The 23,838-nt window shown below is 40.1% G+C and overlaps 2 protein-coding genes across 7 annotated transcripts in view; one reads left to right on the top strand and one right to left on the bottom strand.

Annotated features, from left to right (window-relative positions):
• The window catches only part of LOC119907121 (dolichyl-diphosphooligosaccharide--protein glycosyltransferase subunit STT3B), an 87,488-nt gene extending 77,720 nt beyond the window's left edge, over positions 1–9,768 (top strand). Inside the window, exons 11-16 of the mRNA XM_038724727.1 lie at positions 151–338; positions 1,127–1,298; positions 1,863–2,036; positions 3,214–3,327; positions 5,355–5,561; positions 6,347–9,768. Coding sequence (XP_038580655.1) covers positions 151–338; positions 1,127–1,298; positions 1,863–2,036; positions 3,214–3,327; positions 5,355–5,561; positions 6,347–6,421 — 930 coding nt within the window. The 3' untranslated portion in view covers positions 6,422–9,768. The remainder of the gene's footprint in view (positions 1–150; positions 339–1,126; positions 1,299–1,862; positions 2,037–3,213; positions 3,328–5,354; positions 5,562–6,346) is intronic.
• A 1,625-nt stretch (positions 9,769–11,393) lies between these two features.
• The window catches only part of LOC119907120 (oxysterol-binding protein-related protein 10), a 92,973-nt gene continuing 80,528 nt past the window's right edge, over positions 11,394–23,838 (bottom strand). For all 6 annotated transcript variants that reach the window (XM_038724724.1, XM_038724722.1, XM_038724725.1 and 3 more), the window contains 6 exons: positions 21,582–21,731; positions 20,967–21,465; positions 16,484–16,670; positions 14,939–15,121; positions 14,693–14,846; positions 11,394–13,156 (listed from right to left, as the gene is read on the bottom strand). In XM_038724724.1, the coding sequence (XP_038580652.1) occupies positions 13,112–13,156; positions 14,693–14,846; positions 14,939–15,121; positions 16,484–16,670; positions 20,967–21,465; positions 21,582–21,731 (1,218 nt within the window). In that variant the 3' untranslated portion in view covers positions 11,394–13,111. The remainder of the gene's footprint in view (positions 13,157–14,692; positions 14,847–14,938; positions 15,122–16,483; positions 16,671–20,966; positions 21,466–21,581; positions 21,732–23,838) is intronic.

Genomic DNA, 23,838 nt, shown 5'->3' with positions numbered 1-23,838 from the left:
ATTAACTCATCACACAGCATGGAAAACTTCTGGCTGCTCTAGGAAGCTTTGCTCAATTAATTCATTCAATAATTTATTTCACTCAATAATTCATTTCCCCTAAACGCTACAGACTTTGCCGTCCATCTCGGTGTTTGTCTCCCCCTGCAGGCTGGCAAGGTGCGCAAACATGTGTCAGAGCAGGAGAAGGCTGAGGAAGGCTTGGGTCCAAACATCAAGTCCATTGTCACCATGCTCATGCTGATGCTGCTGATGATGTTCGCCGTCCACTGCACCTGGGTCACCAGCAACGCTTACTCCAGTCCCAGCGTGGTGCTCGCCTCGTACAACCATGACGGGTACGAATTACACACGCACACATTTCAGTAATGTGTTAATGGATGTCAAATAACCGGAAGGAGCCAAGCAAAAGCTCTAGTTATAGCTAATGATGCGGAGAGATGGATTGCACCACCTTGTATGCAAATGAGCACGTGTGTGAGTATGCAAGAACACACAGAGCAGCAGCATAGAGGGAGCATATGTATCTTTCAAAAGAGGTTTGTGGAAATATTGATATGTGCACCTATAAGCGTTGTTATGATTGCTTAGAGTTTCTAGGTCACAGAAAACATCTGTGGACCGTTTCAAAAAGCTGATATAATATTCTCTCTGAGCTTCTTTACAGGCATAATTATTCTCTTTAAGCATTAGAGAGGAAATATTGAAGACCAAGACTAAATAGAAGACACAACTTCTCATACATATATTAATGAAACCACGGCAGTTTTCAGACAATGCTTTAGCTATGCTACTGGGAGCAGCATAGCTGTCACTCTGCTCTTTTCCTCTCGCACATATACACCCACACACTCGCGCAAAAAATGCACACACAGACATAAAATGATTACCCTACCTACGGTTAATTGGTTGCCAGGCTTTCTGTCTGCTCCCGCTGCTCGAGGTAAAATTAGGACATGAACGTTCAAAGTGTGAGGTGTTTTTTAACCCTCCGATTATTATGCACGGATGCTCTATTTTCAGCTGTTGTTGCTCTTCTGATTCAAAGTCTTAAATTAAATATTAATATCTCCGTAGCCATATGCCTGTCAAGGATGTTACCTGTCGACGTTATTTTCCTTGTTAGGACCCGCAACATTCTGGACGACTTCAGGGAGGCCTACTACTGGTTGAGACAGAACACAGATGAGCATGCACGCGTCATGTCCTGGTGGGACTACGGCTACCAAATAGCCGGCATGGCCAACAGGACCACGCTGGTAGATAATAACACGTGGAACAACAGTCATATAGCACTGGTAAGCCCCCCGTTTCTCTCTTGTCTGTCTTATTCCGTTTCTTGTCTTCCTCTCTTTGCTCTCTTCCTGGTTCACTCTCGCTTCATGCACACACAGGGAAATGAATGATTCCTTCTTGCAGCCACTGGATGATTAGCAAGCTCTTCACTCAATTTTTTATGTAATTGCCACTTTGTATAAAACCGCTCCTTCCAACAAGCCAGATAATCTTGTTTGTTCAAACTTTTCCCATTGAATTTACACTGAAGGGGATTTCAGTTAATTGCTGTCAGAGTCTGTGGGTTTGATTTATTTTTTTTTCTCTCTGCTGCCAAATATAGAGGAATGTTTGTGTCTTTTAGTTAAGTCTGTTAAAGCCCTCTAGCTTTCTTCTTTCTTGCTTTCTACCTGCTGCCTGTTGTCTCTTCAGCATTTGTCCATAGGAAATGTAATTACAGAGAATGTAAGATGGATCCCTGTTTAATAATATTAAATGTTAATGTTTTTTTTGCCGTCGCAGTATGTCTTGTGAAACAGGAAACCCCACTTAAAGTACGGCTTGTCATTCTTTATCATTGTTTTTAGGTGGGGAAAGCCATGTCATCCAACGAGAGTGCAGCCTACAAAATCATGAGGTCACTGGACGTGGACTACGTGCTGATTATCTTCGGGGGTGTCATTGGCTACTCAGGAGACGATATAAACAAGTTCCTGTGGATGGTGAGGATAGCGGAGGGAGAGCACCCCAAGGACATCAGGGTGAGTGTGTCACTGCAGCTATTCTCCAGGAAACCATGTAGCAGGGACTTGCACAGCAGTGAAATCAATGTTACCTCTTCACTCACACACACTCGCTCTTTATAATGGTGCTCAAGGACAGACTGCTCAGCCCATTGTGGTGCTTTCATGTTATCCTCAACTTGGAGAACAAGTTGAAGACAGAATGGTAACTAGAACAGTTTTTTAATGCAGGAATATATGTAATTGAGATTTCCATGTCGTCCCCATTTTCTTTTACATTTTTACTTTTTGCTGGCTCGAATTGTCAACATACAGCACCTCATTAATGGCTGCCGCTAGCTCATATCCGGCACAACAGCCACAAAAACCCATTCAGTAGGTTGACCTTATTATGGAAGCGACACGCTGCTTATTGGAAAATGTTCAGCAGCGGAAGCAGACTTGTTTGGACTTCAGAGGCTATTCTGTGTTCAGTTTTAGCTGGACTGAATCTATCGCTGTGTGCGTTATGATCTTTCCTGTCATCCCGCCACTCTGCTGTCATAGCGGTACTTTAACACTCTGAAGTCTTTGTCATGTACATGTGTAGAATTGAAAATCCAGCTACAGTAAACATGGCCAAGAAGAAATCTAGCTGAGGAAACCATGTTTCTCTAGTCTCCTTCCCCTACTCTGTAACCCAGTTACTTAAAGGAGTAGTTCAGAATTTCTTGCAGAGAGTTAAATGAGAAGATGGATACCACTCATGTCTGTGTGGTAAATATGAAGCTACATCCAGCAAATGGTTAGCTTAGCTAAGAAACAAGGTGGAACAGTTAGACTGGATCTGTCCGAATACCGCAAAAATCTGCTTAACGGCACCTCCAAAGATCACTACACGTTATGTCTAATTCATTTAATCTGTACAAAAAACAAAAAGTTAATAAGTGTATTACCCAAAACTTGCATGTGCACTGGTTTCTGGTTTTGGGTGTAACAGAGATAAGTAATTTCTAAAGTGTGGGACAACATTTGTTATGTTTATGCAAAGACGATACTTTTAATCGATTTAAGTGATGTAATTTATTTATTTGTATCCCACATGCCATCCACCCCTTTCATCATTTCCAGTCACTGAGTTCTTGCTGCTTGTGCTACTAAATTACTTCACAGTCTACTTATTTTCTGGACATTATCTCATCCTTGTTGTCTTTAGGAGAGCGACTACTTCACCCCTCAGGGAGAGTTCAGAGTGGACAAAGCCGGTTCACCAACTCTGCTCAACTGCCTCATGTACAAGATGTCCTATTATCGATTTGGTGAAATGCAGGTGAGGATAGCAGTTCTAATTATCGACTGGCCAAATAACATTGTCAAAAACTCTAACTCTGCATGTATTTGATCATTTTTTCCCCATCTGAAAGGAAGGTCAGGGCTAGAGTGAAAGACAGAGAATTTTTGTGTGGGTTATTTTCTACTTCGGAGGTACAAATAATGAGTTTCAGCTCTTTGCCAAGATCAGAAAGTAACAAGCAGCTGCCATCACCAAAGAAGTAAAATGTATAGCTACTGTATATTATGCAGCACACAGCTTTACCAGAGAATAACAAGAAGGTGCCACCACCAAAGGTGTAAAACTTCTTGCTACTGTATCTCAAAAGCAGAGCTGGGTGACAGACAGGCAGAAGAGGATTTAAGCAATGCCTTGGGGAGCTCCTGAAGATCGGAGTGGGGTTTTTGGGGGGGGGGTGAAGGATTGGTGGAAGCTTTGAAATGTGCCACGGCTACTTCTGGCAGGTAGCAGTGGAGAGATGAGAGGGATCCTTCTTGCCAGGTGCTTACATCCCTGCTGTAGATGTGGCCAACAGCTCAACTGAGAAGGGAGAATCAATGCAGCCGCCATCCGCAGACAGACAGCCAAAGCTCTGTGCAGCTCACAGCGCCGTTTCAGGGGGAAAAGAGATGCAGAGACTGAAGCACAGAAGGAGACGGAGGACAGGAGGGAGGGAGCCCAGCAAGTGAAGGAGGAAACAGTCAGACTAGGGAGGGGTAGATTAGGTTTACAGAAACAGAATGTGACAAGGGGAAACGGAGGCTTAGAGGACACCCAGAAAAAGACAATAAGTGGAAAGGAGTGAACCATACAGGATAGTTGAGGATGCAGTTTGCAGAGGTGAGTGGGATTAAAGGATAATACTGACGATGCATACTAGGAAGTATGTAATGAATAGAATCCAACCAGGGACTTGATATCTCCTCAAAAACCTACTCATTTACTTCCTTTTCTTAGCATTTAAATGACAAGTTGAACAGCGCTACAAAATGCATGCAAAGAGACTAAACTATTGTGACAAATAATAATTTAATATTTCACACTCTGTGTCCTCTGAAGCTGCCTGAAGGCATGAACAAGATGTCAAGGGTACTGTAGATGGGAAGGTGGTACCCAAAGGGAGAGTTAGAGTAGAGAGTGAAGAGGGAGGAGGAAACGGGAGAAAAAAACAGAATAGAGGGAAGGTAGATGGAGGCCGACGCTTTGAGACGTGAGAAGGGCAAATGAAGTGCGAGGACACAGAAAGAGGAGCAGTCAGTAAGAAGTTGTAAGTGGCTCATACAAAATGTAATGTGATAGTTGCCAAAGGGCAGACTCTGGGCTGTAATCAAGGTGATATCAAACCTTTTGTTTTTCTTTTATAATTGCATTTGTCCTTGTCTTTATCGATTTAATGCTAATGTTTGAGTTAGTGAAACTGTAGTGGGCTGAGATGGAATTAAAATGAAGTTGCAGTTTAGATGTCTTTGAAAGATGATTGTTACGTTGCGTCTGAAAAGTTCAGTTTTTGTCAAATTAATAAGTTTTCAAAACATTCAAGACATTTCAAAAATACGCTTTCTTGCTGAGAGTTAAATGAGAAGATCGTCACTACTGTCGTGTCTGGCTGGTAATTACAAAGGTACAGCCAGCAGCTGCTTAGCTTAGCATAAATACTGGAAACGGGGGGACACTGCTAGCCTGGCTCTGTCCAAAAGGAAAGCAAATTCATTAATACGTTACAACAAGTTTCTAGAATCTGTATAAAGACTGAAGTGTGAAAATGATGGGGTTTTATGTGCCAGACAATTTTGAATTTTGTTACCTTTAGACAGAAGAAGGCTAGCTGTTTCCACCATTTGCAGTGTTTGTGTTAAGCGAAGCTAACCGGCTGCTGGCTGTACCCCCATATTCAACTTATGGATATGAGAGTGGTATCATCTAACGCCATTTATTTACCAAAAATCCCAGAATGTCAAACTATTCCTTTTAAACCAAGAAGCTTTTTGCAAGTTGTCTAATGACAACTTTATCCATCTCCCAAGCTGGACTTCCGGACGCCTCCTGGCTTCGACCGCACACGCAACGCCGAGATCGGCAACAAGGATATCAAGTTCAAGCACCTGGAGGAGGCGTTCACCTCAGAGCACTGGCTGGTCAGGATCTACAAGGTCAAGAACCTGGATAACAGAGAGCCGCTGGACCACAAGCTTCGTAATGTCGTGCCCAAGCAGAAGTACACCTCCAAGAAGGTACAAGAAGACATCCTGTTTTGTTGTTTTAAATAGGTGATTCATGTTTTAGAAATATTCATTCATATTTTATAACTGAAGGGAAACTGCACCCAAACATTGCAAGCAAACCCATTCTCAAGAAGTCTTTTTCACTGGCCGACATAGAAAGCAGTAACGGTGACTTCAGTCTGTAAACTAATAGCTTATTAGAAGGAGTAGTATTTGTAGTACTACTCAGTTTCTTGCTCTCTGACAGTTTCATATGTTGGAATGTGTGTGGAAGGGATGGAGGGTGAATGTGATGCTGCCTTGTAGTTCAGGGGAGTACCAGGACATATCATACATTGTCCACAGATTCTATTTATTGAGCTGGTCTTGAACAGAATCGCTGGATTTCCTGTGGGAAATGACTATAATGGAAAATCTATATATTATAATATACCCTATAAGTGTAGCAGAGTGACTGTACATATAATCTACAGACTCAAAGTTACCTTTTAATGAATGTTTGTGATATTAACATTTATCCATCACAAATAAACTAGATTATATACCTAAGACCAGTATTGTACATAATATGTACTTCATTATATCTACAATTTATTGAAGCAGAGGAACTCCATATTTCTGTGACTTTAAATTTATCATATTCAGTTGTCATGGTCATTAGATCCTATCAATAGGTTCTGTTTGGTGGGCCAGAAGTGATATGTAAGTAATTAAAATCCAATTTTATCCTGTAAATTCTAGATGAAAATGATTTTAATTAGATGGTTGTTTCTTTTTTCTGTCCCTGTGACCAGACCGCCAAGAGGAAGCGAGGACACATCAAGAACAAGCTTGCCCTGAGAAAAGGCAAGAAACTACAAAAAAAATAATGATGATGATGAACTCTTCTAGGCAAACAAATGCGAAGAAACCTTGAACAACCAGTGAAGAAGAACACAGGAGCTGTTTATCTGGCACTTGGTCTCTTCTCATTAGAGCGCCCCCCGTGTTGAGGAAGTTGAAGTGTCATATCTGGCTAGCTCCAGAACTGTTGTGCGTTTTATCCTGAGGACTGTATGTCTTGCTTATTTTCTTTTATCTTAATTTTTTTTTTTACTTTGTACTTGAATGTGTGGCAAGGTATAGGGCTGCTCTACTTGGTTCGGCGTTGATTAATTATTTTGTGGTACATTTAATTAACTGCTTTTCAGTACGGGGTTTGGGGTTGAGAGGACGTGGAGGGGAAACGAGAGAAGACTTGGAACATTTGCACCAAAGACCCATCGACCTTGCTCCATGGCACATGTGAACTCATTACTGAGAGCGAGAAAGCGCAGGAGTGAAAGCTGAGGACTTGTTCCTGACACGTGTACAGAGGACAGTATGCGGTATGGAGGAACGTCACCGTCTAGGCACAGCCCATCTGTAATATTAACCTTTTTATCATCGTCATCTCCTTTATGTCTGCCTGGCTCCCCAACCTTCTTTTTCAACAAATTCTTTAGAAAAAAAAAAATTGGCCTAATATGTAAATATATTATGTAAAGAAAATGTCTAAAGGATGATAATATATTGGAGTATTGTGGTGATTTTTAAATATGCAGTTCCTGTTTTTTCCTAATTTCTTTGTGATTGTTTTTTTTTTTTTTTTTTTTTTTTTGTATGACAGCAAATAGATCAGTGAATGCAATAATTCTTGTACAGAGGGGCTTGAGGTTTTGTTGAAAGAATGAATGTGAATTTTTACAAACTCCCACCCCTAGCCCTCGTTTTTCATAAATTGCATAGATTGTATATTTCTGCTGCTAGGGTTTTAAAGACGGACGAAAGCAAGCATAGGTAAAAAGTAGTGAAAATAAATTAGGCCTCCCTTCCTGCAGAGGGAGCTCTGTAGTTCAGTGTGCAAAGCCTAGTGCCTCATCGCTGGTCATAATCGCCTCATTAATTTGTGACTGTCTGCTTTGTTAGTGTTTTGATTTATCTGATCATGTATCAATGCGGCCGGCTGGGTGCTTCGACCAGACTGAGGCTATGGAAACTGGACATTTTCAATATGTCTGGAAGGGAACTGTGAAGGGGGGTAGTTGGTACACAGGTACTCAAACTAGAAAAGACAACTGAGGTTGGGAAAGGATGGACTAACGGCCATCTTCAGGTTACTTTAGAGCTGTGTCCTAATTCCATACTGCATAAAAGTCTAAAAAAGCAACCATCATTCTCAAATATGTCCGTAAGCATTAGGGCTGCAACATAAGTCTTATTATTACCAAAATACTATCAACTAATAAACTAATTGTTTCACCCCTAATGTAATTTGTTCACATTGTAGAATTAACAGCTATTCTAAATAATGTAAGTAAGCATTAGGGCTGCAACCAATTATTTTATTAATTTTTTTGTCTATACAATGTCTCAAATTAAGTTAAAATGTCAATCTTCAAATGTCTTGTTTTGTCTCACAAACTGCCGAAAACCAAAAGTATTGAATTTACAGAGATAAAACAGAAGTAGCAAATCATCTCCCTGGAAAAAGCTGTAGCAAGCAAATTTTTGGCATTTTTGCTTAACAAATGATAAATCTATTATCAAAATAGCTGCACATTAAAGGCGTACACCACAGGTTCTAAAGTCGGTGGACAAGCGAGAGACGGATTCAAAAAAATCAATATCAAAGCAGCAGAGGTCGAGATGATCCTTAACTTTTAGTCCAGTGTGAGTCGAGCTCCAAAAATGCTGGATCCTACATTTCCCATGATGCACCTAGGGCTTGGTGATACGGCCAAAAATTTAATCATGATAAAAAATTTCATACCATTCGATATAGATAATTATCACGATAAATGTCAAATGATTATTTCTATCAAGTTAAAAGCCGGATTTTTGCTTTTTGAAGAAATCAGATGGTTAGTTGTGGTTTTAAACTTTTCTTTATGGTCAGAACATGACAAACACTTAACACCAAATAGTGGATCACTTAAAAAATCTGAGGAACATTCAAAACAATTAATTTTTTTTATTATATGCTTGAGTAAAATTAAGTAAAATCTTTTTCTTTTTTTCAGTCCCTTTTTCTCAACAAAATATCTTAATAGGAAAAAATAAGTGCTAATTTGTTCGGGATTCAAATGACTTAAATCAAACATTTATTGACGATATATTGAACGTTTGTTATATTGTTATTGAGGAAAATTATATTGCGATAATTATTGATTTATTGCCCAGCCCTAGATGCACCTAAATAACATCTTACATTAGACCCCACATGGCTTTCAAAGTCCTAACCCCCAGTTTGTAACACAAAAAAAATCTTAATCCCAATTGTCCAATCGATGAATCTGTTAATTATTTTCTTCGTTAATGGTTTGGTCCTCAGGATATCACAACATTTTGACTCGGCTGATATTTAGTTTAATATAGAAGACTAAGGAAACAAGCAAATATTCACATTTGCAATGAAATTTGCAAGAAAATAAATATTTATTAATATTAATCAAACATTAAAAATAGTTCATTCATTTTCTGTCAATTGATTTATGGATTAATCACGTGATTGTTTCAGCTCTAGCATATACTACACAGTTGGGACGCAGCTCTAATGAGCCATAACCTTTGACTTGTTGTCCTCTGGGCACTGCACTGTTCTTTGTGTGTCTGGGTTCTTCTTCAGCTGTCCAAACACTTAAGTTTCTGTATATGCATGTATTTTTGTTTTTCAAATAAGTGACACATCAAAAGACTAACACATCATACAGCTGTACTTGTTTTGTCACATCTCACAAAAAGTGACTGGCTAGTTTCACCGCTTCTACACATTTTTTTTTTTTTTAAATTGTCTGAATCACTTTGTTCTTTTTGCTTTGATCTTGTTTGAAACGGTGTCACCATTTCAGGCTTCAGACCTTCGACACAATGCCACATTGTTATTCAGTTACACAAAGCCTAAAACTGTGTCATGTCCTTGGATTCCTCATTTGTCAAGAGAGGGGAGAGTTCAGACTAAGCCTTAATGTGACGTGCAATGTGTTGCCCTTTGTTTTTATTTTCCTTACATTTTGTGTCACTTCGGTGTGGCGGAACGGTTCCTTCCTCTACTAAGTTTACTCATTTCTTAGTAGCTCAGTGCCGTCTGTCCCCAACATCATTTTTGTTCTAATGAAATCCCTCCCTCACCTTCAAAGTTTACATTTTTACATTGTTGTTCTGTTAAGCCATCTTTAAATATACACTTTAATGAAAACACTTGTGTATGTTGTTATTGATGTGCCATTTTTAAACCAAAGCATTATTCAGAAAGATAAACGGAAATTACATTCAGTATATTCATATTTTTCTAGGCAAACAGAAAGCCAACCACTTGATGGCAGCATTAGCCTTTGGATGAAGACACTTGCTCCTGAGTCTGCAACAGTAAGAAGGAAGGAAAGAAAGCATGCTTGTGAGTGAGTGTATGGTCACGAGGTGGAATCCATTGGTATGTGGGTAAATATTGGTTGAGTAATGTAAAGTCAAGCTTCCCATCAATGAATAACTTCCTAATATTCCTTAACTAGATCTGAGTAAGCACTTGAAACCTGTAAAGAACTATTCTTGGACATACACCGATCAGCCATAACAGGTCTCCCTTTTGCCGCCAAAACACCCCTGATCCCTCAAGGCATGGACTCCGCTATGTATGCACTGTGTGTTGTGACAGCTTTTGTTCAGAACCAGCATCAACTTTTTCAACAATCTGACCTACAGTAGCTCGTCTGTTGCGTTGGACCACACATGCCAGCCTTTGCCCCCCACATCACCGAGTCTTGACCATCCGTGACCCTGTCCCCGGTTCACAGCTTTGTCTTCCTTGGACCACCTTCGATAGCAATCAAAATTTGGCCCTCGTCAAGGTCGCTTAAATCCTGGCACTTGCCCATTTTTCCTGCTTCTAACAACTTCGAGGACAAAATGTTCAGTTGCTGCCTTATATGTCCCACCCACTGATTTTTCTCGTTATCATGGCACCGGTCAGTGGTCAATGTTGACCAGTGTATGTGAAGCAGCACCCTATTAGTATTCCAAAGGAACCACATGAAGTTGTAATGCTCATTTCACCCCACAAAACATCCCTGATAGGCAATTATTGTTAAATTTGGAGGAAGGTATACCCTTTGCCGTGGCCATCTTAGGTTGTCAGACTCAGCTCTTTGTCAGATCATCCTCAAACTGTATCCAGACATTTTAGCACACACCTAAAGATGCTAGCATGCTCATCCTTGGCCATGATAATGTGCTATGCTAAAAGTTAGCATATTTAGTCAACCATGTCACATAAAGCATGTTAACCGTTAGCTAGCATGTTGCCATGTTCGCATACTGAAATTATCATGGTTTTTGTGTCATGTAATGTTTAGCTTGACAAGCCAACATTTAGCCTCTTTGTTTATAATGCTAATGCTAAGCATGTTATCGTGCCATCAACATATTTGCTATGTTAAAAATCTTATGCTTAAATTGACAGGAATTTGGTTCTAAGCTTTAAAGATGTAATTTTGAGATTAACTTCTTGGAAATTGGTTGGTTATCTGCTGGTGTCACCAACGTTATTAGAGTTCATCTTCATGTACTGTGAATATTTGTACTAAATTTACGGCATATTTCTCTATCAAGTTGTTCAGGATTAGATACTCCAGGTTGGAGCCACGCCACTAACAAGGCTAAAGTGAGTCCATAATTGTCATGGCACATTTATTAGAACAGCGATCTCAAATAGCACATACTGTGACCTTTCTTACGAAGACTTAGATGTTGCATAGGTCCTCTACCTGTGGAGGGAACAAGGAGTAGCGGTATACAGTATATGATGAATCACTTGAATGCAAGACATTTGTAAGAAGACATGTTTAATTAAAAAAAAGATAGGTCTTTATTAATAGATAATACCTCCTTTATCCACAGTCACTATCTACTTCAGTGAGTCTGGATCCCTTTGGATATAAAAAAACAAAATAAAACTGTTAGTTTCATGTAAGGCGAATGTCATAAATCAGTAATGAACAGTGGTTTGCTGAAGATGACTGGTTGCAGGTTTGTTCTCTATACTGTCATGGCATGACAAGCTACAAATAGGCATCTGGTAAATTCACCTGGCTTAATACCATTTGAAAATTTAAGTGAAGAAACATCTGTAAGAGCAAGCAGTGAGGTGATTATGTGAATATCCCTCCATGACAAATATATAAGTCCTTCAGAAAAATGTGAAGTGGATTTACTGTTAATTGTTCTTATTTAATTTCTACTTTGTTGAAAAACCATGAAATTGGCCACAGACTTTGTCAAACATGGAATGTAAGTACCACAGTAGTAGGACACATTAAATTTCCTTTTCTCCCCAGCAGGCTGGTTATCCCAGTTCCCAGTGATTGTTATTCTGGTAGATTATCCTCTCATCTTCACAGAGGCAACCTTCGAGCGACCCCCAGATGTGAGAACATAGTTGTTGTTTTTTTTTTCCCCCGCAAGCCTTCTTCATCCATATTCATCACCACGGGCGACCTGAGGAGAAGTACTAACTTCAGGAGGCACGGACTGGGTGAGCAGCTGCAGCCTAATTACACAAGTGCCATTTGGGGGGCACAGATACAAACAAACAAAAAGAATTTTGAAAACCCTGGCGCATTTTGTCACAAGTTTTGTTTTGGAAGTATAAATGGCTAATGGCTGGAATAGCTGAATAAGAGAGGTAGTAATGGAAAGCGTCTGTTATGCAGAGGCTTCTCGCTCAGTGGGTGAAATACTGTAACTGTAGCGACGTGGCAAAATATAAAGGTAAAACACAATAAGCATGTAGAATAGCTACACAGTACAAGCATACTATTAAAATGTGCCTAAATACATTCATAGTGCAGACAAAACAATCAGGACCTTTACTTTCTAATAGCTTACTGCAATGGACTGTGCAATAATATATACTAAGACAAAATCTAATGTAGTACATTTGTTTGTTTTACCTCTGTTTATATCTCGTTTTAAATCTGGTTAGATGGTTAGTTTTCCCCTTTAAAGCTCTTAGAGATCACCCTGATTGGTAAAAGCCATATATAATAAAGTATTAAATTTATTTCTATGGTAAAAGTGCTTTTATATAAACAACTCGTTTACAGCTACAGTATTGTGTGTTACAGGGAACTTCTACCAATTCATTCTAACGCTGCATCACAAACTAAAAGCTTGGAACCAAACATTGATGTCTGAGAAAACATATTGATCATTAAAAAAAACGTCTAAGCAAAAGACCAGTGGCAAACTTCATTACTGTGCGTGTGCAAAAAAGGCCTTGACAAGGTGAAAAATAGAAATACTCTACTTAGAATAGTAATATTAACTGTTTATAAAAATGTACTTTTGTCCCAGGAGCTCCAACCACCGGAGATCCCTTTGGCACCTTGCTTGTTTCCTGTTTGTGTGTCACTGGGAGTCTATAGCACAAGTCTGAAGGTCTCTGGAGTACGCCCCTCCCTGCGCTTCGCTTCCTGACCTCTGCCCTCAGCTTGGGGAGGCGGGAGCTCAGATTTTGTCCATGAGAAGACTGTGTTGGTCTGCTGTCAGGTCGACTTCAACAGTGAGTTGTTGTAGATCCAGCCGTCTCCCTGCACATGCAAGAAGAAAAAATGGACGATTCTTAGTGGAAGAAATCTCTAATAAACTTAAACTTTGATCATCTGACAAAGGGTCAGTGACCCAAGTCCCCAAAAGTAGTACATAGTGGCATAAGGCCATGTAGGTAGTGGATGTTTTCTGAGGTTTTGAGATATGATTTGGGATTTATTTCCTCCAGCCTAATTCAACAGGCCAAGTAATAATAAAATTAACTTGCCAGTTAGTTAGTTCTGCTTTACTTCTATTTTATATTCTATTTCACAATAAGGGTCGGCTTGTGCTCGATAAGAAGAACTAGTTTGAACGACATGATGTCCGCTCATGTAGGAAATCAAAAGTGTGTATTTACACACCAGAAGGCAGAGTGAAAAGCTGTCCGTCACAGAGAGGGGAGATTCATAATATTGTTTACGAATAACTGCACACATTTTCGGACAGTCTCTCCCTGTTCACTTGATTTTATTAATTACCGTTTTGTTTTCTCAGATCTCTCTAGAATGTCTCACCACTACCAACAATTTATTCACAGTTATTCCAGCTATGAGCTACTTCTACATTTCCTTTGTGCACAGCATTGCAGGAGAATAGCAGGCAGTCCATCAACAGCACACTAAAAAAAATTTACTTTATTGCATTATTATGCAAGTGTACATTATTTTGTCACCTTCAGTGTGAACACACTATACTCAAAGCCTGCTGTGGTATGTAGCATTGATTTGGGACACAGCTATGGTTTACTTCCTGTGTTTAGTCTCTTGGGCTGCTCACAAGCCCGTTGTAGTCGCTTTCGGCAGTGGACAGAGGTCAGCATGGGCACCCTGAGTGCCCCATACGCAACAAACTGCGATGCAGAACCAGCATCAACTTTTTCAACAATTTGACCTGACTCTGTCGCCGGCTCACTGCTTTTGATAGATACTGACCACTGCAGCCCGGCAACACCCTACAAGAGCTGCAGTTTTGGAGATGCTCTGACCCAGTCGTCCAGCTATCACAATTTGGCCCTTGTCAAAGTCGCTCAAATCCTTACACTTCTCTATTTTATCCTTCTTCTAACACATCAACTTTGAGGACAAAATGTTCACTTGCTGCCTAATATAACCTGGCAACTGACAGGTGCCATGATATTCACTTCACCTGTCAGTGGTCGTAATGTCATGACTGATCAGTACCTTTTTAAGAATGACCAGAGATTTTCAGGTGGTAGCTGTGTCCTAAATTACAACACATTTACTACTAACCTCAGAGACAGTCATGGTTCACTCTGTAGTGAGCAGTAATCGTCATTACTGACACATGTAGCACATATTCAATATGCTATATGGAGTATAAATTTCACTCGCATAAAATGGCTGAAATAGTGTAAACAGAAGTGATTTCAGACACAGCCTGTGATATTTTCAAAACTGTAAGAATGGCTAGCTAAAAGCTGAAGGGGAGTTTGAAGATCGTGCTCCTGTATCCCCACACCACGCTGCTGCTCAGCCTTGTATCACAGTTACAATCTTTATCTCCCTCCACTGTACCTCTTTAGTGAAGAATTTGGGTGTCCAGGGTTTGTTGTCGGCTGCTCGCTGCCTCTCTTCCCCTCTCTGTCGCTCCTCCAGCCTGTGTTTGTGCTCTGTGGCCTCGTCGATGTTCCCTTCCTTCAGCGACTTGGTGACATGTTGCCACAACCGCCTGCAAGCACAGCGAAACCACACAACAGTTACATTTATAAGCAATTCTCCCACATCTGGCTTCACCCTACCTTGTGGGATTGAGTTTTTCACCTGGATTCTGTCCTCCCCTGTCTCTCCACAGGCCGCAGCTTCTTCCTGGTGACTGGAAGTTTGCCCGTGTCCATCACTTTGGTTTCCCCGCTGCTGTAGGTGAACTCCAGCGTGCCGTTCCACTCGCCCTGGGCCTTGCACACGATGGTGTTGGTCGGGTTGTGTTTGACCTCTGCCGTCACTCTGAGTTGGCCAAAAAACAAAACAAAACGTTGTTATGAATTTGTCTCATCTGTCTCTATTACATTTATATCTGCATTTTAAATTTCAGGAATAAGGTGCTAATTGACTTAACATCACTGAGACCCACTATGTGAAGATTTGTTTTATGTGATGTCTCTTAGAAATTGTTTACTACAAAAAAAAAAAAGGAAACGTAATTGTTGTCTAGATTTTGTTCAGTGGCAACATTTTAGGAAGTTTGTCTGGACGGATGGTGGGCGTACAAGTGCAGAACTTTTGACGGTCGGTTCTGAAGTTAGGGTTACAGAAGGTTTGTGGTTCCGGTTAAATGTTAATATTAAATACATGGTATCTCCTGTTTCAAGTCATTTTCACTATTTAGCCAAGACCTTAACCAAATGCCTGAACATAACCATAAAAGGTGATAATCATGCTTAAGTTGCTTCCTGCAGATATTGTAGGGGAAACAAATAAAAGGTCAGTGAACATTTTGCTGATATGTGCTGTATAAATATTTTTACAACTTGGCTGATTCTTTCTTTAAAATGGATTCCATATAATCTTAATTAAAAACGTAATTTTTCTTTCAAACGTACAGTATTTGCTGTTAGTACTAATATATAAAGGTAATTTCTACGAGACAGGGTTGTAATTATGGCATCTTATTTTAACATCGAGTGGTACTTTTTTGTTGTAAATTGAGAACCCCAGTGGAAACTAGCAGTCTGTATGTTGCAGTGATACAAATGCAGACAAATTGCAGCAAGTGGCTTTTATGTCCTTATTTATTTTAACATTGAGGCATTATTTTCTCACAATAAACAGCCTTTTACTGACTTGCATTGTGCATTTATTGTGAAATCTGTTTGCATTGCTTTACATCACTACACAGAGAAATTGATTTATTCCTAGTTTTTAAGAGTTTTTTTTTTAACATTGCAGATGGAGGAATAAGAAAATAAGTTGAAATACTTGTGTCTTCCTGCATGTGTATATGTTGTTTTTGATAACAGAATAAAAAAAGAAATTCTGATTTATCCACTATATTAAAGCCAAAAAGATACAGAGAGGGATAACAAGATCAGCAAGTTATTTTTTAACAGCAGGTGAGCTGAACAGCAGGTCCCTCATATGCTGTAATTGTGTGGAAATTTTTTTTAGACTGTTTTTATGCAGCTGTTGTCAGGGAGCAACCCTTATTACATAATCTAAATGCCCAACATTTGCCTCCTTTATAATCACACTGTTGAGCACAAAGCCACCAGAACATATAAAAGGAAAAGACGAACTAGCCTATAATGTTTGCTGTCAAAGTGAGATGACTGTATAAAGGCAGGAGGTGGGAGAGAGAAAAATACTCACCGGTGTACCTTCCCTCCATAGAAGGGCTTAGTATGAAAGGTGACTGTGGCAGAGTAGCCGCTCTTGACACAGTTGATGGAGACTTTGCCCCCCAGCTCCACCCAGGGCACTGTGAGGATGGAGCGGGCGTAGGCACAGGGCAACGTGAAGACGTACTCCTCGTCGTGCTCCAGGAGACAAAGGACCCCTGAGAGGAGGAAGGAAGAGATGCATGATGGAGACACAAACGCACAAAGACGACAAGAAAATAGAGGGGGAAAAAATGTTAGAAATGAAGGTTTCACTGAGAGGAAGCTCATTTCTCAGGAAAAACATATGGCTCGAATGTGGTCCAATAAGAATTTGGTTTGAAAGTTCAAATCAGGCAAGGCATGTTGAACCAGCTGATTTCCCTGCACAGTGCCTCTTTGTCTAAACACTAACTTAATCTGTTTTCACCGAGCTAGTTATATGTTTAACACAGAAAGCAGCAAAGAGAAAAGTAAATAATCTATATAAACATTGAATCAAATGTAATGACTAGGCTATGCATTTATGGTAACAGTTAATATGATGTAAGTATTAAATCTCTGAAGTGCCCATTACAGCAGAAGCTTTAAATCTTAAGTAATGTTGTGATTAATCAACATTAAGCAAAGTGTCCTGTGTATAGGCAATAAAAAGCAACAGTATAATTCAGCACAATGAACACCCACTGTGATAAACCAGTTGAAATCACTTTAGGTAGTCAGTGTTCCCATTTCTTGGGTGCATGGATTCCCGTAAGGGAGGCTATTATACTCATGATCAACTCTCGTCAAATGTAACTCATCATCTGCGTCATTCAGTCGGTGCATAAGTCGTAAACAGCAACATAACCAACTTTCTGGGTCTCCTCTGACTCTCACATGTCCATGAATAGCTTTCTGTTCTTATACCATAATCACATTTTTACACAAGACTGCGTGTGTGGCTACGTTTCTCCGCAAAATGCCTACAAGGGGAAAAACTCCATTGTGGTCATATCATGATTCAGAGGGTTAAGATAGCGAGATGTAAACCTCACAAAGGATTTAGCTTGAGCTTATGTGAAGGCAGAGTAGCATGCTGATTAACAATCATTAGAAGAGGTCTACTGTATGTGTCACATGTTTTCGATCGGTCTGAAAGCCAGTGCTAGACAGAGTATTCAGAACATTTAGGTATTAGTGACATTAGCAATTAGACGGTGTGAAAATACTCTCATAATTCTATTGGAGTACAAGTACAGGGGTATTTATTATGCAGAATGGCTCCTCTAAGAATATTAAATTAAATAGCACCCAAAGACCTGAAAGATAGATAAACCTTCAAAAATAAATACATTTTCAGGACTTCAAGGGGTTGTTTGTCAAACACATAATTTTAGTGGTTTAGTTTTATTACTGATGTGTTACAATGTAAGCAGCATTTTAACGTAGCTGGTTTGAACTCTTTTGTAACCAGTATTTCAAAGTCCCTACATATGCACGATCCACCCATACTTGTCACTTATTGTACCTGATGAGACCTTTTCTCAGGACGGTTTGGACATGCACCAACTGGGTTTGAGTGATGTATCGCTCATTCTCCAGTTAGTTTTGTTGTGGGACGAGTTACAACTTTAATTCTTATTAGTGCTAGGTGTTTTCAAGCCCAGCATATTTTACTTACTTACTTACCGACTTACTGGAACAATGCACTTCAGTTTACAAGTTAATGGTAATGTGCCGGACTTAGCTAATGAGCTCATTTTCATCTGTGAGTTTGCACAACTCCAACCTGAGTAAGTCTGATCAAACACAATCCCTGAAAACACCTGTGGGGGTTTGTGTCATATTTAAATGAATCACATGTCTTGTATGTAAAATTAAAAGTAACTAGCAACAATAGAAGTCAAATAAATGTAGCAGGAGTAAAAAATACAATAAGTAAAAGTAAAGTACAAGTCAAAAAAAGCAGAAAGTGGAAACAGTCAAGTATAAATAATACTTGTAAAATACATCTAAAATGTTCTTAAAGCGACAGTTATACATTTTGGAAAACAATCTATCTTGTTGAGAGATCACTTAGACGAGAGTATTGATATCACTCTCATGGCTGTACGATAAGCAAAGCCGGTTAACTTGGATTTGCACAGCCTTATTATTGTCCATTTTTAAGACTGGCTAACATGAATAACAACAACCAATTGCTCAAAGTTACATCCATGCAACAGCAGTCACACTTTATTATAGTCACACCAGCCTTATTATCTTGGAGATCTGGCCCTATCTGACTCCAATTTGTGAAGTTAATAATAATTCTACTGCTTTGTAACTCTATTTAAAAGACACGGAATAGCTGAATAAAGTGTACAGTCAAGCGTTTGATGGTCAGTATGACCTCAGCCACCACTCATCACGATGTCACACAGGTCAAATCAAAATCCAGCCTGTCATGTCAAAACTATCTGGCTGCATCAGCTGCTGTGCCTCTGTTACTTCTCTGGCGCTGACTCACTGCCACTCAAGTCGAGTCGGAGCCATTCATAAGTATACATACAGTATCAACTGCTATCAGGAAAGGGTAAAGATACGCAGCAATCAATGGGGTGAGGGTCACTATGTTCTTGGGTGGCCGTATCAGCCTCTGCACGCGATGATAAACTGCTGCGTCATTACCTGCCAACAGGTAGTCAGATGTACGTTGAGCCCGAGAAAGCTATAATGTATGACTAAACATTCATGTATCCAGATTCAGTCGATTGGGCTCAAGGGCTTCCTGTACCTCCGCTCAGGGTGACTCATCTCAAACAGTCTACTGTATATCGTGTAATGGTGCTGACAGAGAGGACTGGCTCATTGATTGCCACGGGAGAGGTCTCATACTCTTTCATACACGACACTGTGAAGGCCTACAGGGTTTAAAAGTGAGACGTTTGCCAGAAGACAAAAAAAAGTGCTATTTTCAGAGAATATTTTGACCTTTTGTTCCTCCCGTTATTCAGCTGACACAATGAGCACCTTCTTGAAAACAAGTAGAACACATTTATGTTACAAAAGGGGAGCTCGATTTTAATGGCAGCATTCTTGTTTGAATTAATTTAATAGTTTTGGTTGAGACTGTCAGAGGTATTAATTCAACTCAAAGGTCATTTCTGGAGTCGTAGTTTGTAGTATTGTTAAGAAAATACCACAGTGAGTAGCTGTTACGTGTCTTTTAGTTCACTATTGGTCTGGGTTACTTGTTAATTCCTTTCCGGTTTCTGATCTTTTTATTTATTATTAATGCATCATTTTGCAGTATTTTCAGCTAATACAACAGCATTTCAGGCATGAACTGCTTTTACAGTAATGGCACCTAGAAAAGGCAGCCACACCAGTTGAACACCGTTGTTCTCCACCATGTTGTGATTGCTCTCACTGAGCCTGTTACCTCCTATACTGTCTGATTTCTGTTTTAATTAACGTTGTTACCTCCTATACTGTCTGATTTGTGTTTTAATTAACGTTATGCATTTGTCTTCTTACTATGTTTCTCTTACAGGACGCTGCTGTAAAAGAGCAAATATGCTTAGCCGGCCTACCCTGTATAAATAAAGGTTAAATAATAAATAAAATGTGGAAATGCATGTTAATTAGGGCTGTTGCGATAACCGCAAAATTGAAATACCGCGGAGGATGGCAAGCCCCGCAACAACCGCAATGTTCATAATTTACTTTGCACTTCAGTGTGTGTTAAATTAATAAATTAGTGCTTCAAGAGTTCCACAACCGTAAGGAGCTCTGTTACGGTTCAAGGACGGATCGCCATGGGCTGTACGTGACCTGACCTCAAACTTGGAAGCTGTAAGTGTTGCCATGTTTTGTGTTTTAGTGTTTATTTTAAAGGTTAGCTAACTTGAAATGTGTAAAATGTAAAATGAGTTTGCTTGGCAATGTTGTTGACTAGCACCCAGTAGCTCGCTTGCGCCGCCCATAAAGCTGCTGTTAGCGGCTCGCTGTGCAGTGAGGCAAGACCCACAGACATAATATTTTTAAAGATGAGATCCAGTTTTATGCAAGTCAAGCCTGTAGCTACACAGCAATGCAGCGTGAGTGTTTACAAGCTGATGCTTGTGTTTGTGCACTCGTCCTTGCATGGTGTGCTGACTGTCTTTGTGCTGTTTTGGATATGGGGGTGAATAGTTAAGATGCCGCCTACGGGGTTACCCAGCATTACTATTATTATGCTATATTGTACCAAATTACTTCATTGATGAAAAATGCGATAATACCGCATACCGCGCTGTTGAGCCGCAACATATTACCGCGGGGGAAATTAATTGACCGCGAGTGAGTAAAATTTGAACTTGTAACAGAGTATCCAGTGTGGTACATCACATATTCAATGACAATAAAGAAACAAAGTTCAACCCAAAGTGAATGAACAGAGAAAGTGTGATTGTTTTCAAAACATGACATATCTACAGTATTGTATGTAGTTCCATGTTGTATTAGCTCACCTTCTCCCACCATGGACACTCCTATAGACATTCCCATGAACTTGCTCTTGGTCCATACATGGGCGTTGACACACATCCTCCTCTCCCGGCACTCACAGTAAAACCCTGACACTGGAGGATGGTGGGACACCTGCTCTGCCACAAATCGGACTCTGTAGCAGCCTCCTGGTGAATCATCACCCTGCTGTGTGTTGTTGGCACCCCTGCTTGGCTCCCAAGAAGACCCCTGGTTCGATCTGACCAAAGGTTTGACTTTGTCCCGGGGCACTTCCCAGGAACAGTGGAAGGTCTCTCCCAGCACCGGGTTGTAGGGCTTCTTGGCCACGGCACCTTTCCGTCCCTCGTGAAAGGCGGTCAGGTAGTACTCGACAAAACGGACTATTCGGTCCTCGGCCGTGGCCCCGGCTGTGATCGAAAGGAACATGTCAGGGTGGGCCATGAAGTTGGCGTACATCTCCAGTAGTGATCGCTTTTCCAAAATGAAGGTAGGCAACACCACCTAGGAAAAACAAAATGACATTTCACACAATTTATGACACATAAACTTTATTTTCATAAGTCTGTACAGTCTCTTTTTGTAGTTCTAATTTAAAAATCATTGTTTCACTGCCGTACCCGTGTGAGGTCCATGCCCAGTTTGAGCTGGGAGAGCAGGTGGAGAATGATGCTCCGCTGGTCGTCCAGGACACCCAGGTCCTCCTCTTCATTATCCTCTGTGTCTGTCACCTCTTCAGTGGGACTAATGTCTTCCAGCCCGGTGTGGCGCTATGACCACAAGAAGAAAATACAAAGTATAATGATTTTAACCTTATCTGTCTAGATTTACTGTTTTGGAGTACAGTACTTTTTTTGTGGAGGGTGTGCTGTAAACAGATGGAGCCACAGCTCAATGTGAATCTGCTGCACAAGAAATGAGAATTCATACTGATAACAATTCTGCACCATTCAACCACTGTGACATGAAAGATTTAACCAATCAATAGTAATAATAAATTCTATTTAATTGATGAATCAATTTGAGTTTTTCCAATAAGCGCTACTTTGTCATTGTTCTATACTACAGAAAATCATTAAGACTTGATATATGGTGTAGCTGAACCAACCCTCCACCCTGAGGTTAGACTAGTCTATATTTTCCTTATTGTCAATAAATCCCATGAAAAGACAAAACACAACTGTGCATTAAACTGTTAAAAATGTTAACAGGTCACAAATATATAATTTTCGTTTTTTTAAAAAGCTCAGTAATTTCCTAGAACTGGCTGCTGTAGTTTTTAGTAAATTTTACTCAAACAAGAGTAAATAGTGTATTTGCTGGGGACTGTTGTCAGCTGCGGATTAATACACGTTTGGTGAGCTAGTGATTATTTAGCAGAACACTGTATGTGGTTTGCCTCAAAATAAACTACCGAGACTATATTAGACTGTTACCTACCATATCCTTAAAGAAGAAATGACTGTAAATTGTGCAAATGTTTTGACTGATCTTTTGTGTTACAAAATGCAACAAAGTTTTTTTACAGCTGCAGCCGTCCAAAAAGATATCTAAGAAGTGAAGTTCACACTTTACTGGGAACTCCAATATATATAACCTGTGACAGGAGCTCCTGAGTGAAAAGGCCGGGAACCATCGATATAGCTGCTAAGAATATTCTATATTTTACCTGGAGTCTGGCAGTGATCACTATTCCACAGATACAGTGTTGTTCACTCTGACACCTGTCACTTGAAAAGGTCAAGAGGAGGAAGATGAGGTAATTTTCTTTTACCAAAATTCAACTGTCAAGACCGATGATAAGGTCAACTCATTTAGAGTCCAGCGCAGGGGTTGTTACATATGCAACCCATAATTACCAAAGGACACAACCTCTCATTTTCTTTTCACTGCAACCTCTTCATACAATCATTCTGACATGTCAACCCGCCTATCAAGTCACTTTCAGTGTTTCATATGGGTGTGTGATACTTGGTATGTTCAAAGCAGACATAAGTTGTGTCCTTCGTTTGAATTTCAGCGTTCAATTGGAAGAGGATCCAGTTGAGGTTAAAGAAGAGCCTTTGATATCTTGCGCGGTAACTTCGGGTAGGAAGGAAGAAAAATAAACAAGGAAGAGGCTGATGTATAATGCAGAAAGTGCTCTTGAGCCTGTGGGCCACAGTAAAGTCTTTCTATACCCCCCTCTGCTCTTTATACTCCATCTCTATGCAATAACAGTCAAGGCAAATATGTTTTTTTTCCAACTTGTAGATCGAATATTAGTGAAGCTGCTGGGGGAAAAAAGCAAAATAAGCAGGAATACTGAGGGCATCTGAAACTCCAGTTTAACTGCGTGGAGAGCTCCTGCAGAAAAGGGTGGAGAACCACTGAAGAAAAAGATTTCCAGGACCAGAGTGGCTGCTTGTCACCTGAATATTTAATTCCATGCATACATGCCAAAAGCTCCACTCACACATCCATGCTGAGCATACTCTCTGCACCAAAACACATTTCGCACAAAAGACACACACACACACACACACACACACAAGGGAGGCATGCTTGAACACAATCACAGGAGTCCCTGGAGCTGCTTGGTTCTCGGAGCAGAGTGATATATATAGAAGTGAGAGGGAAAAGAGAGGAGGTACTGTGGGGAGGAGGTCTGTTATGATTCCAGTGCTTCTAACTAATTAAAGAGGCTCTTGACAGCAGCTGGAAATTACTGCTGAGGAGGTCAGAGCATCTATGTTGAAAACATCGAGTGGATATACTGGTGGACTTAGTGGTTGTCATTAGCTAAGACTTTTTTAATGCACTTGTCCAGAAGTGGGTAATAATGTGTCTCGAATAATAAGTACAGAAAGTGTTTTGATTTATTACTAATAATATGAG

This window comes from Micropterus salmoides, unplaced genomic scaffold (assembly GCF_014851395.1).
Source record: "Micropterus salmoides isolate LMB-PRFRI ecotype aquatic unplaced genomic scaffold, ASM1485139v1 Ms_hic_scaffold_17, whole genome shotgun sequence".
Classification (NCBI taxonomy): Eukaryota; Metazoa; Chordata; class Actinopteri; order Centrarchiformes; family Centrarchidae; genus Micropterus; species Micropterus salmoides.
The sequence above is the reverse complement of the archived record's forward strand: the minus strand, read 5'-3'. Positions and strand labels throughout refer to the sequence as shown.